Source organism: Mytilus trossulus, chromosome 2 (genome assembly GCF_036588685.1).
Source record: "Mytilus trossulus isolate FHL-02 chromosome 2, PNRI_Mtr1.1.1.hap1, whole genome shotgun sequence".
Lineage (NCBI taxonomy): Eukaryota > Metazoa > Mollusca > Bivalvia > Mytilida > Mytilidae > Mytilus > Mytilus trossulus.
The window spans coordinates 31,383,822-31,402,131 of record NC_086374.1 but is presented as its reverse complement, the minus strand read 5'-3'; the positions used below and the strand labels follow the sequence as shown (position 1 = coordinate 31,402,131).

The 18,310-nt window shown below is 33.0% G+C and overlaps 1 protein-coding gene across 1 annotated transcript; it reads right to left on the bottom strand.

The window, feature by feature from the left end:
• Positions 1-255: 255 nt before the first annotated feature.
• On the bottom strand, positions 256-17,402 carry LOC134706995 (iron-sulfur cluster transfer protein NUBPL-like). The gene is made up of 10 exons (XM_063566416.1): positions 17,266-17,402; positions 13,881-14,019; positions 13,363-13,397; positions 12,793-12,883; positions 9,848-9,887; positions 9,310-9,400; positions 7,896-7,989; positions 4,990-5,196; positions 4,211-4,293; positions 256-994 (listed from the first exon to the last, which is right to left on the bottom strand). Exons 1-10 carry the CDS (start codon positions 17,344-17,346, stop codon positions 917-919), a joined length of 939 nt encoding a protein of 312 aa, XP_063422486.1. The 5' UTR covers positions 17,347-17,402; the 3' UTR covers positions 256-916.
• Positions 17,403-18,310: the final 908 nt, after the last annotated feature.

Genomic DNA, 18,310 nt, shown 5'->3' with positions numbered 1-18,310 from the left:
TAGATATTCCCAGAGGCAAAGTCACATATATACACATATATGTCTCTGATATTCCTAAAGTAATGAACATAGAGAAGCTCTCGCTCGGACACACACTCCATAATCTAGTATAATATAAGAGCACAAAACAGTACATTTGTACATGCATGCATATACTAGTGTATCAACTGGGTGAAAAATGGATAATTTAGTAGTGGTTGGTTTTTCCAATTACTCACTGGACAAAATATTTACAAAATGGAACAATTATGAAGACAAGATGTTACAAATTTTTAATCCTGTTATCTACAATAGAGTTTATATACATAAACATCTACTGAATATAAATTACAAATTATGATAACAAAATCAACCTGATCAGCAGTTATATTTTGTAACCATTAAGCAACTAACACACATTTACATAATGGTAAGATGCCACAGGTGCATTCAAATGTTCACTGAGGTCACCACGGGTCAACAGACAATAAACAAACATCATTTCAAGTAATAGTATACAAAAGCATATTTATTTATGAGACATGTTTGGTATGATACTGGCAAGCGATTCAATACAATCCCAATTCATTTTTCATTCTATGCTAATATGGTGCTAGATGATAATCAAGGAATCCATGTGCAATTGCCTTCAGTTGATACAGATATTTGTGTCTATACATACCCGTAGCCAGGGGGGGTTCGGGGGGTTCGGACGAACCCCCCCTTGAAAACAAATAAGCACTGTTAAAGTCAATGTTCTTTTCGAATTGTGACTGTTAAAGTCGAGTTTGTGAGTCAAACGAACCCCCCTTTGGAAATTCCTGGCTACGGGCCTGCTATAGAAATTAGAAATATGTATGTATCCTTATAGTTAAGGTACTGTTGATGTTCACATCACACACTTTTTGATAAAAAAAAACCCAATTTATAACCACAATCATCCTTTAGGCAATGTTGATGTTTTGGCATGAAGTTTTTCTGTAACTTTCTTTGCTATATCTAAATAAACTTGAGCCTGAAAAAACATAATAAACATGTGTCTACAACTAGGAATAAAACATACTAAATATTTGTGAATTTAGATTCAACTCTATTTGACTGATTACTATTTGTTATATAGAACCTACAAAAATACAAGTAAGTAGTTGTCATTGATTCATGTCTGTCATTTTTTCTAGATTGTTTTGTTATGAATTAGGCCATTAGTTTTCTCAACCGAATTGCCATTTAGAGCCAACAATAGAGCATGGGTTTTTCTTATTGTTGAAGGCTGTACAGTTGTTCATAGTTTCTTACATCCACTTCATTTGAACTTTGGTGAATACTTGTCTCATTTGCAATTATATCACATCTCCTTATTTTCATATTGTTAATCATTTGTGCTCAGTTTATATCTACCTATTTTAAAATAAGAGGCAGCATGTCAAATTGGTAAAAACAAATGTCAATTCAGTCCTGTAAAGAGTTGATCAACACTTTCAGCAAACAAGATGTTTCCTGAATCACTCACCTGGTAAAAAATAGGCTGTTTTCATATTTATGTGTTTCCCTTTATTGCAAAGTTATATTTGCATATATAATGAGGTCTTGTACAGTACTAATGTCATTAGTCATGTTTAATGTTTACAGTTTTGTACATATCTATTTAAGTTTTTGAGATGAAAAAAAAATCATTAAAGTGATTAAATTAATGGTCACTAGTGTAAAAAATTTGGCCATGTTTACTTTAATAATGTAATTTTTTCTGAATATTTTGCTTTTGAAAGTTTGGTTTAAACTCTAACTCTTATAGTTTTTATATTTATGCAAAATATAATACAAAAATCATCATATAGGGGTAATAAGTTCTATAAGGAGTCACTTAACAATTCCAACCATGTTGACTGTTGAACATTTTTGTTTTTTTTACTGTTTCTCTTAATCTATTTTAGTCTGTGCAAACACTGCAAAAAAACAACAAAAAGGGAGCAAAGAAAGAACTGTCTAGCTTGCTTTACTTGTAGTCATTAAATTTATGTTGAAAGTCTTTGATATAAAGGTTTTACTACAAGTATAACACAAATTTAACATGATCAAGAATCAATGTAAATAAGGTCAAGGTTACATAAACTCTGCTAGACAGACATGTACACCTTACAATCATACCATACACCAAATAAGGTTAGCCAGTTACATATAGTATCTGAAAGACAGACCTAATTTAGAAAATTGAACATTGACCAATGAGCAATATAAATGAGGTCAAATTCAATGATCCATGCACTCCTTCAATACACCAAATATAGTAGACTTATTTTGCAAAGTATCTGAGAAACAGTCAATCATACAACCTTAACAATTACAAATGACCAATGATTAATGAGGTCAAGGCAGAGGTTGACATTGGCGCTGGTCCAGTGGTCCGAGACCAGTAGAATTTGTGTCGGACCAGTAGATTTTGCCAGCTGGTGGTCCAGCGGACCAGTAGAAATTTTTCGTTAAAATTACTGATTGGATCTCTATCTCGGTTTGTTACAAAACTAGAGGCCCTAAAGAGCCTGTGTCGATCACCTTAGTCTATGTGAATATTAAACAAAGGAAGCAGATGGATTCAAGACAAAGTTGTGGTTTGGTGATGGTGATGTGTTTGTAGATCTTACTTTACTGACCATTCTCGCTGCTTACAATTATCTCTACCTATTACGAACTTGGCCAAGTAGTTACAGTGGAAAATGTTAGTAAAAATTTTTATAAATTTTGTGAAAATTGTTAAAAAATGGCTATATAAAGGGCAATAACTCCTTAGGGAGTCAATTGACCATTTTGGTCATGTTGACTTCTTAAAAGGTCTTACTTTACTGTACATTATTGCTGATTACAGTTTATCTCTATCTATAATAATATTCAAGATAATAACCAAAAACAGCAAAGTGTTCTTTAAATTACCAATTCAGGGGCAGCAACCCAACAAAGGGTTGTCCGATTGGTCTGTAAATTTCAGGGCAGATAGATTTTGACCTTATTAACAATTTTACAACATGTCAGATTTGCTCTAAATGCCTTGGTTTTTGAGTTATAACCCAAAAACTGCATTTTATCCCTATGTTCTATTTTTAGAGGTGGCGGCCATCTTGGTTAGCTGGGTGGTTTACCGGACACATTTTTTAAACTAGATATCATACCCCAATGATGATTGTGGCAAATTTTGGTTTAATTTTGCCCAGTAGTTTCAGAGGAGAGGATTTTTGTTCAAGTTTACGAAGCAGGACGACGACGGACACAGGACGACGCCGGACCCTGGACGCAAAGTGATGGGAAAAGCTCATTTGGCCCTGTGGGCCAGGTGAGCTAAAAATAAACCTGAGAAATTGTTTTTACGGTACTGCCGGTACTATTTTAAACTGAGTATTTAATTGATATCTCAGGTGAGCGCATTACACAACAACACAAAATGTGGAAATTTTTGGATGGAGTTAAAACGCCGGGCACAACAAATAAATCAATTAAGCGGCATTCAAACTGACAAAAGAAAACGTAAATACAAAATACCCTGGGAAAAAGATCTCAAATGGTTGAATTGTAAAGTCGATCGTAATGTAATGCATTGCAAAACATGTGAACAATTTTCAGAGATATACCTAGATGAGAAATGTATTTTTGTAATGGGATCTTCAAAGTTTAAGTAAGATTTTGTACTTGCTCATGAACAAACAGAACAGCACACAAATCTGCTGGAATAAAGAAGAGGAAAGCAGCTGAGGAAAATAAAACTAAAAATCTGTCATATCTTTTAGTGGTTATCAAATGAATGTCATTTTTGCAGGACCCGTAAATTTTGAGCCCGACCAGTAGATTTTAAGTCTACTGGTCTGGCTGGCTGGTACACTAAAAAGCTTCAATTCGACCCCTGGGTAAAGGTCACATGAACTCTGGAAAACAGACAAGGATCTTGGAAATTATTTGAATCAGAAAGTGCATCATCTTGTCTGGAATTCTTACTTGTTTTATCATTAGGAAATATTTTGAATCAAAGTTGAGTGCAAAATTTGCTATCAAAGGGCTTGGGTGTTGTGATGTTGTAGAAAGACGTCTCTTTAAAATAAAATAGCCCTACAACAGTTGATATCTATTTGGACTACAAACACAACTGGAAAGTCATGGACCAACTGTTAGAATAATTTGATATACTTCTATCATAAAATGCTTTAAAATTCATTGAGCAGATAGAATGAACTTGAAGTTTGTGTGTTACCTGTAAACTGTCTGGTGATGCAACAACAACTGGCTGGCCGGAATCACTTCCTTCTCTTATCTGTATGTCTAATGGTACATCTCCTGTAAACGAGGTTGGTTTATTAGATCAGCATACTATGTCAATTTCATATTACAATTTTCAGTTTGCATTTTTAGATGTAAAAAGAAGTATTCATCTTTGTGCAATTAGATCAAAATGAAAAGATTAAATCCAAAGAATAAATAAATATGGCCATTATAAAATAAACTCAATTGATTGTAAACAAAATAATTTTTCCTTATGCTCTGGAAATGTATTTTTTTTTTAACCTTCCATATAACAATTGAATTATTCTACGCTTTGCATTAATAATAACAATATTTAGCCATGTTATTAACTGCAAATATCAGTGGCAGAATATTTCAACAGTGCATTTTATCCCCTTTATCTTGAAACAGTTTCTTATTTGTATATATTTTTTTAGTTACAAAACAATTAATTTCATAACAAATATCTGAACTAATTAGTGACATACATCCATTGTAAAAAGACCTGACACCAGAGATAATATAATACCAGAGATAGACAACTACGTCAAATCTGTTCAAATCTCAAAAATCAATATTGAAACAATATTTGCAGAACTATTGTTCAAACTTTTATTTTTCAATGCATTATAATATGCTTCTATTGTTCCAATTTTAATTTTGGTTTAATATGGCTATGTATTAAACTATTAAAGGATATCTAAAGTTAACCTTATTGAAAGTCAGGTTTAATATTGCTATTAATCATACCTAAAATATCTAAATTGAGTTCATCCGCTAACTTCTTTGTGCCATCTTTACCAAATATGTGTTCTGTGTGACCACATTGAGGACAGATATACACATTCATATTCTGTACAAGACCCAGGACAGGAACATTTACTTTGTGAAACATTTCAGTTCCTCTTCGTGCATCTAGTAAAGCTATGTCTTGTGGTGTTGATACAATAACAGCACCTTATAATACAAAATTTAACACATATATTTAAAATGATAATATTGTAAAGAATAACCTTACTGGCAATAGTCATTAAAATGCCAATTATGAGCTTCTCTTTTGTAAACAATGCTCTTACAGATATAATGAGGTGTTGAGAATAAGTCCTCATGTTATACTGTTACACCACTGTCCCAGGTTAGGGGAGGGTTGGTGCCTTAAAGCAAGTTACTCTAACAAATTCTATATGTGTCTGTCTGAAGTCAGAAGCATGTAATTGTGTGGTTGTCGTTGTTTTGCTGTTTATTATATTTGTTTTCCAATTATTGTATTGCAGTTTGTTGTTCTGTCTTGCTGTTACACCACTGTCCCTGGTTTGGGGGATTCTTTTGCACCAACAAAATAGTTAAACTCTGTCACATTCTGTATGTGCCTGTCATTAGACATAAGCCTGTAATTCAGTGGTTGTTGTTTGTTAAAGTGTCACATATTTATTTTTCATTCATTAATTTTTAAATAAATTAGGCTATTAGTTGTCTTGTTTGAACTGTTTTACATTTATCATTTGAAGGCTATAATAGCTAACTATGCGGTATGAGCTTTGCTCATTGCTGAAGGTCAAACAGTGACTTATAATTGTTAATTTCTGTGTCATATGGTCTCTTTAAAGGATAATACTGTAAAGAATAAACTTACTGGCAACAGTTATCTAAATGCTGATTATGAGCTTCACTTTTAGCTTCACTTTTGTAAACAAAGTTCTAACAGAATAATGAGGTGTGTAGAAAAAGTTATATTATTTTCTTCAAAAACTGTACATAACTAAAATTCCTTTACAAAATTGACCTTAAATGGGCATTGTCACATTTCTTTTCCATTGTTCTTCTCACAACATTAAAATGTCTTATTACACTTGTAGAAAATTGATGTTTTAATGTTTCAAAGCTCAGTGGGCAAGTTTGCCTAGAAGTGATCAGAAGTACAAGCAACTGCTTTAGCATTAAATAATCAATAACTTATTTATAGTAACTAAATTGCACAAAACCAAGTTCTTCCAAATTTTAAAGGGTTGTAGTGGAGTGGAAAAGGGATGTACAGATAAAAAACACTCATAATAGCCCCTGGTATAATGTTCACTCTAAAGCCACTACCAAAGTAAGACCCCTTTTTGGCCCCAAAATATAGCAGTTTTACAAAATTATGAAAATGTAATCTTTAAGCTATCTTTTGGAAAGTAGAATGCTTCTGCTACATAAAAATGGGCTGTTTTTGACCATACGATACACACATATCGGGTACTAGCATCATTAAGTCATGCTAAATTACTGAAATCCTCACAATTTTAGAATTTTAGGTAAATTTTAGACAGTTTCTGTCTTAAATGAAAGTGGCTGCATTCGTGTTCATTCATTAATATTGAAATGTAAGTTGTATTTGATGATGATACATAATATATATAAAGGTTGAGGATGAACACGGATGCGGCCACTTTCATTTTGGACAAAAAACATCTGAAAAGTGACATTTTTTTTTATATTTGATAGATTTTTCATATTAAAGCTTGGATCGGAGCGTTTTTAATGACTAAATCAGTTAAAATCTTTTCCATAAACTAATCGAATCAATAGACAAGTTTCGAGTTCGATGCATTTCCGTCAAAAACTCTGGTTTTAGTGAATGTCATTTGTGCGTTTAGGGGCGTCATCACTTCCGTTTCAATGTTGAGCGAGCGGTTGGAAAACTTTAATTCTATATTGTACAAATTTTTCGGCAAATTGAAATCTTAAAATTGAAAATCAGCACTGCTGTCATTAGGGAATTGTAATTAAGTACCTACAGAACAACCATTATTTCTAGTTTATCCTGCACAATGATGATCACTAAGACGCTTGATGAACGTAAATAGTGCAGGGATACTGGCGATCCCCTCTATCTGGTAAATGACGTCATAAAGGGGCGTATAATTGACGAGTTTTTTCCGGTGACGGATGAACTCGAAAGTGGTCTATGGAAATAGACACTTAAGTGTTTAAAAAATTGTCTAAAATCTTGTGTTAGATGAACTTGAAATTTGAGGCCAAAATCGGCCCTTACGGGACCTGCTCCTTTTACTCTTCAGTAAAGGTGTTGATTCACTTTACTTTAAGTGTCACTGAAAAGAGTAAAATGTATTCAGTAAAATACATTTTACAATAAAAAAGAAACAACTGAAATATATTAAAGACACAGCAATAAAGACATTTGGAATATGAACCTAAATTTTCAACAGTATCAGAGTTGATCATTTGATCCATATGAGATAGTATTGTTTTAAACTTTATATATAAAAGGAATTTGGCAGTAATAATGAGTTTCTGAAAAAGGGATTTGAAAAAAAACCTTAAGCTGATGTTTATACAATATCTTCTTACTGTTAAAATCATGACGCAAATGTAAAATAGCTGTGTCATATAAGGTGAGAAGATTATAGAGGTTTAATATATATATAGGATCCTAGTTTTAATAGGACTTAAACACAAAAAAACACAAAAAAAAAATGTTTTTGATTTTTTAGTTGTTTATTTATGAAAGATCATGAAAAACATCTCTGTTACATAAAAAACATATGACGTCAATACTGATCTATCATTAGGGATTGTAAAGAGTATATTCTATGACAAGGAAATGCTACCAACTATTTTAAAATTTGTGTATTTTGTAACTATAAAATAGTACATACCATCAATAGGTATATTTTGTGACAATGAAAGCTGTGTATCTCCTGTTCCAGGTGGCATATCAACAACTAAGTAATCCAGTGGACCCCACATTACCTAAAATAGATCATGCCTATAACTGCATTCAAACTGTATAAAGTAAATGTTATTTTACAAGATTCCATATCTCTCATTCTGTTCAAATATGCAATATCAAAATCATTAGCAACAGAAGCAGCCATCTTTTACACAATAAGATTGTGAGAAGTTGGATCCAAATCCATTTAAAAACAGTCATTTAAGGACACTAACAGAATAATGAGTCAATTGACCATCTAGAACTTTATTTAATTGTAGATATTGTCATGTTAAGCATTTTTGCAGTTTATTTTCTCTGTATCAATCAAAGTTTTTAAGGCAATGGCAAAAAACACTAAAATTGCCAAGTACTTTATAGATGGGCGAAAAATACCAGAGGGACATTCACACTCATAAATCGAAAAGAAACTGACAGGTCTATGGCTAAAAAGGAAATGACAAACTGACATACAATAGTACACAAAACAGAAAATAGAAAACTAAAGACTTAAGCAACACAAACCCCACCAAAAACTGGGGTGAACTAAGGTACTCCAGAAGGGTAAGCAAATTCTGATCCACATGTGGCACCTGTCAAGTTGCTCATGTTAATTCAAACCCCAAAACAAGTCTAATTCAGTAGGTCACATTTGTGAAAAGGGGACAGGATTGTAGTTAAAACATTAGGAACAAATCTGCAATTATCTTTTAAACAGATATTATAAAACTGTCAACCAACTCATGGTGGCGTCCGTAAAATCTAGGAAATGACGATTCTAACTTCACCATTTAAACTCTTGGTTTAATAGCTTCCTTGTGAGCAGTAACCCTCTATCAAGGAAATTATGATAAGAAAAATAACACCAGGAATATTGTACAAATTGCAAAATATATACTACATATGCATGAGCTGCTCAAATGTTCCTTAATAGAAATGGAAAGTTCACAATTGGGAAAATGAAGTGATCTCTTTTGTTGTAAAGAATATACAGTGTAACTTGTCTAATCTGAAACACTGGGGGACCAGATAAAAATGTCGGATTTAGCTCTGTGTCGGAATACTCAAGGTTTTTTCTGCAAGGATATGCATGTTTTGGGACCATGAAAATGTGTCTGTTAAAGCAGGATGTTGGAATACTCAGGTATCAGATTAGGCAGGTTACACTTTATAAGAAATAAATCAATAATTCCAGTTATGTTCAACTATTTGTAGATTAAATTTTGTTCTTACTGTACACAGTTTCTTTCTTTATAAATACATAAACTTCATAAAACTGTGAAATTTTTTTTTTCTGTTGTTGCCATTTGTACAATATAATTGGTTAAAGTATTATGTAAATATGTAAAATGTTTACCTACTTGCCTTATAAGTTTCTGTACTGCTGACATAACCATAGGTCCTCTCCATACTATGGCTGACTTTTCATCCACAAGAAAACCTATTGACATGCTGTCACATAAAAAACAGGCTTAATTTATAGATTGTTACATGGCAAAACAATATTGACTCTGTAGATGTCATTTTTTTTTTAATTCGGATTTGGGTTATTGTTTTATTTACAGCAACCACATATCTCAGTTTTTCATATCTAAGCATAAAAAACAAAGTGAAAATAAGAAACATGCATATGAAAATAAGCAATGGGTTACTAGAATGACTATTGTGATGAGAAATATCTGAGGTAATTGACCAATACAGTCACTTTGAATCTTGCCATCAAATGACAGATTACATTAAAACAGGACAGTAATACTATATTTTGCTACTTGTCGGAATATATAAATCAATTTTACAAAACACTTCCTTTATGAATAAAATGGCACTGATGGTAACTAGTCCTTGATGAGTATGGTACATTGCAACTTTGTTTGGCTTTTTGTTCTATTATATACATACCATTTTATTCCAAAATTGATTAATGGTACCATCAAATTTTCTGAAAATGTACAAAATAACAATTATTTTACAATCAACAATTAACATTTTAAAGGAAAAAAATTTAAATAAAGAATATTATCATGATTATACAAAACAAAAGATGAACATTGTTTATTAAAGTATGAAACTCTGTTGGAGATATTGTTTACCAACAAGTATATGTAAATAAAGGTTCATTTAAACCTTCATCAAGTTGGTTTACAGCCGTTCCACTGAGGCATCTTAATATCTTTAAAAAGAGTCATTATTTAATAAATGTAAAAATAACAAAGAACAAGTTTTAAAAATAAATCCCAAAAAGGACTTGTTAACCATATTGGTATCATATGAATCTTCTAGGGTCCTCTGTGGCCCAGTGGTTAAAGTTGTTCTACAACTGTAATCACTAGCCAGTCAACACAGAGGTTGGTGTCTGCCCATGCAGGTGCACTCAAATCTTAATTGACTAGGATTGTCAGTTTTCCTGTGGTAGGTCTGTGGTTTTTCTCTGGGAACTCCTGCTTCTTTCAACAATAAAATCCTCCCCACGAAATAGCCCAAAAGTTGCACTTAAAAGCGGTGTTAAAACATCAACAATCTATCAATCAATCAATCAATATGAACCTGCTTTTCCTATCAAACTTTTTTAAAAGTTTCCAAAGGCTAAATTGTTAAACTAAGTCTTTAAATGGCAGTTGTGTTAGTTGAAAACATAGCAACATAACACTCCATCAGAACTTCTTAATGAAATTTTCATCATGTTTAATTTCAGTTATTCAGCAATTTCAAAGATTTAAAAAAAAAAAACCACATATTGGTATAATCTGTAGCTACAGAAATATAGGGTCATGGAAAACCAAGTCCCCACTAGTTTACCTATTGAAAACCAAGTCCCCACTAGTTTACCTATTGAAAACCAAGTCCCCACTAGTTTACCTATTGAAAACCAAGTCCCCACTAGTTTACCTATTGAAAACCAAGTCCCCACTATTTACCTATTGAAAACCAAGTCCCCACTAGTTTACCTATTGAAAACCAAGTCCCCACTAGTTAACCTATTGAAAACCAAGTCCCCACTAGTTTACCTACTGAAAACCAAGTCCCCACTAGTTTACCTATTGAAAACCAAGTCCCCACTAGTTTACCTATTGAAAACCAAGTCCCCACTAGTTTACCTATTGAAAACCAAGTCCCCACTAGTTTACCTATTGAAAACCAAGTCCCCACTATTTACCTATTGAAAACCAAGTCCCCACTAGTTTACCTATTGAAAACCAAGTCCCCACTAGTTAACCTATTGAAAACCAAGTCCCCACTAGTTTACCTATTGAAATGCATTGATCGTCCTTTAAAAACAGGTGATTCCCCCAACCCTAGAACCCTCCCCCTGGATCCACCACTGTTTTGTTCTGTATCTAATATTTGAACCATCCATTTACTGCATGATTTCATTCCATTCAATTACCTTCCATTGCAAGATTGGTCTTGGAAATACAAATGTATGATCAATAAAGCTCTTGGTCTTGGAAATACAAATGTATGATCAATAAATCTCTTGGTCTTGGAAATACAAATGTATGATCAATAAAGCTCTTGGTCTTGGAAATACAAATGTATGATCAATAAATCTCTTGGTCTTGGAAATACAAATGTATGATCAATAAAGCTCTTGGTCTTGGAAATACAAATGTATGATCAATAAAGCTCTTGGTCTTGGAAATACAAATGTATGATCAATAAAGCTCTTGGTCTTGGAAATACAAATGTATGATCAATAAATCTCTTGGTCTTGGAAATACAAATGTATGATCAATAAAGCTCTTGGTCTTGGAAATACAAATGTATGATCAATAAAGCTCTTGGTCTTGGAAATACAAAGGTATGATCAATAAAGCTCTTGGTCTTGGAAATAGAAATGTATGATCAATAAATCTCTTGGTCTTGGAAATACAAATGTATGATCAATAAAGCTCTTGGTCTTGGAAATACAAATGTATGATCAATAAAGCTCTTGGTCTTGGAAATACAAATGTATGATCAATAAAGCTCTTGGTCTTGGAAATACAAATGTATGATCAATAAAGCTCTTGGTCTTGGAAATACAAATGTATGATCAATAAAGCTCTTGGTCTTGGAAATACAAATGTATGATCAATAAAGCTCTTGGTCTTGGAAATACAAATGTATGATCAATAAAGCTCTTGGTCTTGGAAATACAAATGTATGATCAATAAAGCTCTTGGTCTTGGAAATACAAATGTATGATCAATAAATCTCTTGGTCTTGGAAATACAAATGTATGATCAATAAATCTCTTGGTCTTGGAAATACAAATGTGTGATCAATAAAGTTTTAACAAAACCTGGTATTTCTACTTATAATTTACAGGATTACATAAAAGGTTCACAAAAAGTTCCTTCATATTATTTAACATAAATGAAACATTTGCTGGGAAATGTACATAAGATTATCAATCATGCTTAAAACTTGAAACTATAGGACTCCTATTTACCTGGACAAAGGTAACAACGTCATCAATATTTTTTATGTGAGAATCAGATACCATCATTTGAGAATCTGTCATGGAGATTATACAAATAATAACTTAATACAATATTTGATGTATTTTTAAATTGTGTTTTTTTTTGTTTTTTAAAGAAAGAAGAGAAGTCATTTGAATCAAACATATCATAATTCAAAAGATAGTTCTCCTTTTCAAATCTGTTTCATCTGAATACATCCACAATTGATTTCAAAGACATGCATTGTACTGATAAGAATCATGACAAGGCATTGTAGCTATCTTTTCTCACTCAAAATTTTATATAAAATATGTCTTTCTTTAATCCTTTCAGGTTGATCCAGTAAGAGTCAATGCACATTCAAATTTGTTGATTTTCTAGCTTTAATAATTTAAGACATACGGTTATTAAGTACAGGCTCTCCGTGTAAATTCATCATTGTTGGTATTGATGGACCATAGATATCAGCATCCAACAAACCAACTTGTTTTGTCTGAAATGGAAAAAATGACAACATTCAATCGATCTTCTGATGAGAGAAAAAGTTGTAAAGTCAAAAAGACAAGATGTTCACTGAGCTATTGCCTCCTAATGTTACTCTTTTGTCATTATTCTGTAAACAAGAAGCAATATTTTGGAAAATCAATTACAGGTTTGAACTTGTTCACCTGGGTTTGATACCAAATAGTAGTGTATCCCGATAGCATGATTCTTCTTGCAAAATTGCATGTCTCCACTGGGACTCGAACTAGGGACCTCTATATTACAAGGCAGCATGTTAAGCCACTGACATAAATAAGTTTTCCTTAGTTCAATTGCTGACTAATTATTTAATACATTTTTCTAAGGGAAGCAATCCAGTCACATTAGGAACATTCAACATTTCAAAACTGATAACAATAACTAGGTCTCCAATGTCCTAGATGTCAAAGGGTCTTTTTAGTTATAAAATATGTAATATGAAATACTTACAGGATCATTTGCAGATATTCCTAAAGCTAAGTTTACTGAAAAGAGAAAACAATTATACTAAATGATACAACCAAATTTGTCCTTGAAAAAACTGACAATAAGTATTTAATTATGAAAGCATATACATGTATCTATAGATTAAGAGTCCATCTTATGATCTATATATACATACACATCATCATAATGACATGTTTTGACAAATTAGGTATCATTATAAAATGTACTTTTTAGTTTTTGATACATCTTTCTAGATTGAATATGAATATAGTGTAGATAAATGGAAAAGTTCATTTGACATGTCACATTGTTCTCCCCAAGGGTCCCTGATGCTTTGTTTTCTACCATGGTGCTATCTTGGATAATTTTATAATAAAATGTTAAGGAGCTTAAGTGCTATATTTTTTAGAAAATCAGTGCTATATACATGTATGTTAATTTCCATGGTCCTATTTGAAAATTCTAGGAAGAACACTGCATGAGAAGTATAAAGATACATGTATATATAAAAATGATATTACCTGCAGTGGTAGATTTTCCAACACCTCCTTTTCCAGAAGCTACTACTATAACCTTATCCACTCCTGCTATGGGTAATCTTTTAGGAAGACCTCTAGTCATCCTTTCATTCTGCACACCACTAGACTGAGGTTTTATACCCTATATATAAAATGATCATTATAAATACATTAATATGCTCCTGTAATGTAAGAAAGTTTGAGCTGAATAATTTCTAATAACCAGGTTAAAAAGGCCATTTCATTGTCAAATTGTATAGAAACATAGTACTGGTGTTTAAAATCTGCTGTGACATCAGAAAATTTATAAATCTTCAAACAAAAGCCTGTATCCCTCACCTTAAGCTAGTAAGACAATTGTCAACTAGAGCCACATTCCAGTCATCTAGACCAAAATATATAATTTGCAAACTAAAATATACCAAAACTAAGGATTAATCATATCAAGTTTGGATTACATTCTTTTAGTAGTGTCAAAGGTGAATATCTTTGAAACCCCAAAAAATTAAGTAATGGGTAAAATAGTCAGTCATAAAAAAAAATGTCATATGACTGATAATAGTCTATGTAAACCTTACCTTGATGATTAATATTGCTATGTTAATACAACTTTCTTGATTTTCCAAGATCCTTCACATTCATAGAAAAGTAATTACCAAACTCCATAAAATTTTGTGACCAGAGTTTCTAGATATCAATTGATCATTGTGGAAATTTAGATCCATCAAGTTTTATGGAGTTTGGTATTCTATACTCTTCTAAAGCAAAGGATTTTGGGAAATAAGGGAAACAATTTCAAATGATTGCACATATCAAATGGAATTGTATCTTATTTTAACATGATGTTCTTCAAACGCTTTGAGTACACACCCGTGGTAAAATATAAATATATTATTTCGGCTGTATCGATCATACTCCCACCGTCCCACGTCATATGCTTTTTTTTATGAATTCATGAGCTTCCTGACGTCATAGAACTATTCATCAGTTTGGAATGAGATGTACCAATTGGCATTAGAACTATCAGATCCCTTGGATATCGTTGAAAATATGCCGAGGCGATGTGGTTGACAGACTACCGGAGCCAATCACCCTACAACCACGCCAAAGCAGTATTGGAAAGTCTCATTATTGTTTGCGTTCATAGACCATATGATAAGGCAATTGGAGAGTAGAGTCGTGTCAAGTTATCAGAAAGTCGCTTCTTCATGCTGTATCTGCTTCATCGTGTTGTAGGAAATATCACAAATGATCAAAGCTCAATATTGTCTGAGACATATGAAACTGACCTGGCATGTAATTTTGACGAATTCAATAGACCACTTTCGAGTTCATCCGTCACCGGCAAAAACTCGTCAATTATGCACGCCTTTATGACGTCATTTACCAGATAGAGGGGCTCGCCTGTATCCCTGCACTATTTACGTTCATCAAGCGTCTTAGTGATCTTTTTTGTGCAGGATAAACTAGAAATAATGGTTGCTCTGTAGGTACTTACTGACAATTCCCTAATGACAGCAGTGTTGATTGTCTATTTTTAGAATTCAATTTGCCGAATAATTCGTACAATATAGAATTATAATTTTCCAACCACTCGCTCAACCTTGTAAGGAAGTGACGACGCCCCTAAACGCACAGATGACTGCGATAAAGGCGCGTATAATTGACGAGTTTTTTCCGGTGACGGATGAACTCGAAAGTTGTCTATTGGGAGGTTGCTCGATGCCGAACATGTACGCTGGTTTATAACATCTCGCTAGTGCTATCATGCCATGATGGCCCTGAGATCTATCAGTCACGGTACTACGTATGTAATTGAAAACAAATGTACGATCAACAATGGACAACAAAAGTTACATAGCATTACTGCATATTCATCGGGATTTCAGTTAGAATGTTGACAAAGTAATAGAGAAGTTTGTTTCTGCCCAGACCCGAAGAGCAGATTTTGGACAATTTTGAGTAAATTCTGTATCACAAATATGTGTTGTTTATGTATTGCTATATATTCAGAAAATTTATTAATAGTTTTACATTCATAAATTTTTATCTACATATAGCTCCTCTTTTAACCATCCTATAACCGAAAACTAAAAAAAATCCAATTTTATAATAGGGTCCGCTCGGCAGTAGTTGCTTCCACATCCTTTCTAGCTACGCCCCTGTTAATAGTGCATTTATTTTTGGGAACATCAAATTATATGCCTTCACCTAGAGCGTTTCGATCCAAAACAATTGCTTCATTTGTCCTATACGAATCGAAATCATTGCTTTGGATATTTTTGGAAATATTTTGCATCAACATGCACACATGATTCATAAGAATTGATTCAAGAAGCATCGACTTTAAGGTTCATCTTAACAAAAGGATAAATATGGCCATATTTTCACCTCAAATACTTCTGTGTGTACAGACTTAATACATTGTACCATCCACTAGATATATAAAAGTTAAATTTATTTTGCATATCAGAAAGATAAAATTGTTTTTGGATTTTGATGAGCAGTTTTGCCTTCCTACTATAAAGAAACATCTGAATTGCATTTGATATATATATACTGTCCAAATTTCATATAGATGTACTTGAAAGAGTACAGAGACAAGCAGTGCGCTTCATCAGTGGGGATTATACAAGCAGAGAAGAAGGCAGTATAAGGAGACTTATGAAAGAACTAAAACTTCCAACACTGGAAAACAGACGTCCTCACAGTAGACTAACTTTTCTCTACAAGGTGGCTGGGGAGTTGGTACCAGCTATACCACAAGACTCAGTATTAGTCAAAGAGAGACCAAAACGACAAATTAAATCTAAACAATTTAGTGACTATAAAACAACAAACAAGTTACATTGTAGACAAACTTGCTCTAAACAACAGCCTGTGCTTCAAGATTCCACCTAGCAAATCCGACCAATACAAACAGTCATTCTTTGTAAGAACCATACCCGAATGGAATAGACTACCAGACAATCTCGTGTGTGCTAAGACAATTGAGAGCTTTAAAACTTCGATTGCTCTCACAACGTTGGACTAATTTTCCAGCGCCTCTCTCCTGTTGCCACTGATGCCATATACTGGCCCTGCAACGTATTTATTCAGATTCAGATTCAGATGTGTAGATATCTATTGTCCATGTCACTCATTCTGCAGAAAAGCACTGTCATCATAATCCAAAAAAGATTTTATCTTTCTGATATGCAAAATGAACGTTACTTTTATATATCTAGTAGATGTCAAGCTTTAAAACGTTCCAAACTGCACAGGTCAATCTCTACGCAGAGTAGTTTTAGAGGTGAAAAGATTGCCATATATTGTGATGAACCTTAAACAAAACTTTTTAAAAGGCTTAAATGTTGTATGTCATAATAATGAAACTGATCATCCTTACCAACGGATTTTCGTGAGAAGAATATTTTCTGTTCATTCGTTTAACAATATGTTTACTAATTATTCTTTGCAAAAGTTTCATGTCTAATTTTAGGCGACAAAATAGTTAGGGGAAAGAAACGTTCATTCTAATTTTAGGGTACTAAATCGTTAGGGGAAAGAAACTACATTTTGTATACAATTTATGTATACATCTCCTACGAAAGAGCACTCACCCCGACTAAACTTCACCCTTACGTTTACTTACAGGTTGGCATTGTATTAGCCACTTATTTCTTTATCCGCTGTTGGGTTCGGGATAATCATAGATTCACTGACAAACAGTTTAAATCCAGACTGAAATATTTTATTCATGATGTTTTTTGAGTGGAAAATATGTAAAAAAAATGTTTGGACATAATGCAATGTCGTATCTTCATTCTCCCGGTTGCTGCACGAAATGTTCCTTTAATTCACACGATGATGTCGTTTTTTCGAAAATGTGCATACAAGCTATTTTCACCTAGACTTTAGTAAATATTCAATTATCGAAATCATAATCTTTCAATCAGTTTAATCAAGTTAAGTCTGGAGCTGGCATGTCAGTTAACTGCTAGTAGTCTGTTGTTATTTATGTATAATTGTCATTTTGTTTATATTCTTTGGTTACATCTTCTGACATCAGACTCGGACTTCTCTTGCCTGAATTGAATTTTAAATGTACATATTGTTATGCGTCTACTTTTCTACATTGGCTAGAGGTATAGGGGGAGGGTTGAGATCTTACATGCAAACATGTTTAACCCTGCCGCATTTTTGCCGGCCTGTCCCAAGTCAGAAGCCTCTGGTCTTTGTTAGTCTTGTATTATTTTAATTTTAGTTTCTTGTGTACAATTTGGAAATTAGTATGGCGTTCATTATCACTGCACTAGTATATATATATATATGTTTAGGGGCCAGCTGAAGGACGCCTTCGGGTGAGGGAGTTTCTCGTTACATTGAAGACCTGTTGGTGACCTTCTGCTGTTGTTTTTTCTATGGTCGGGTTGTTGTGTCTTTGATACATT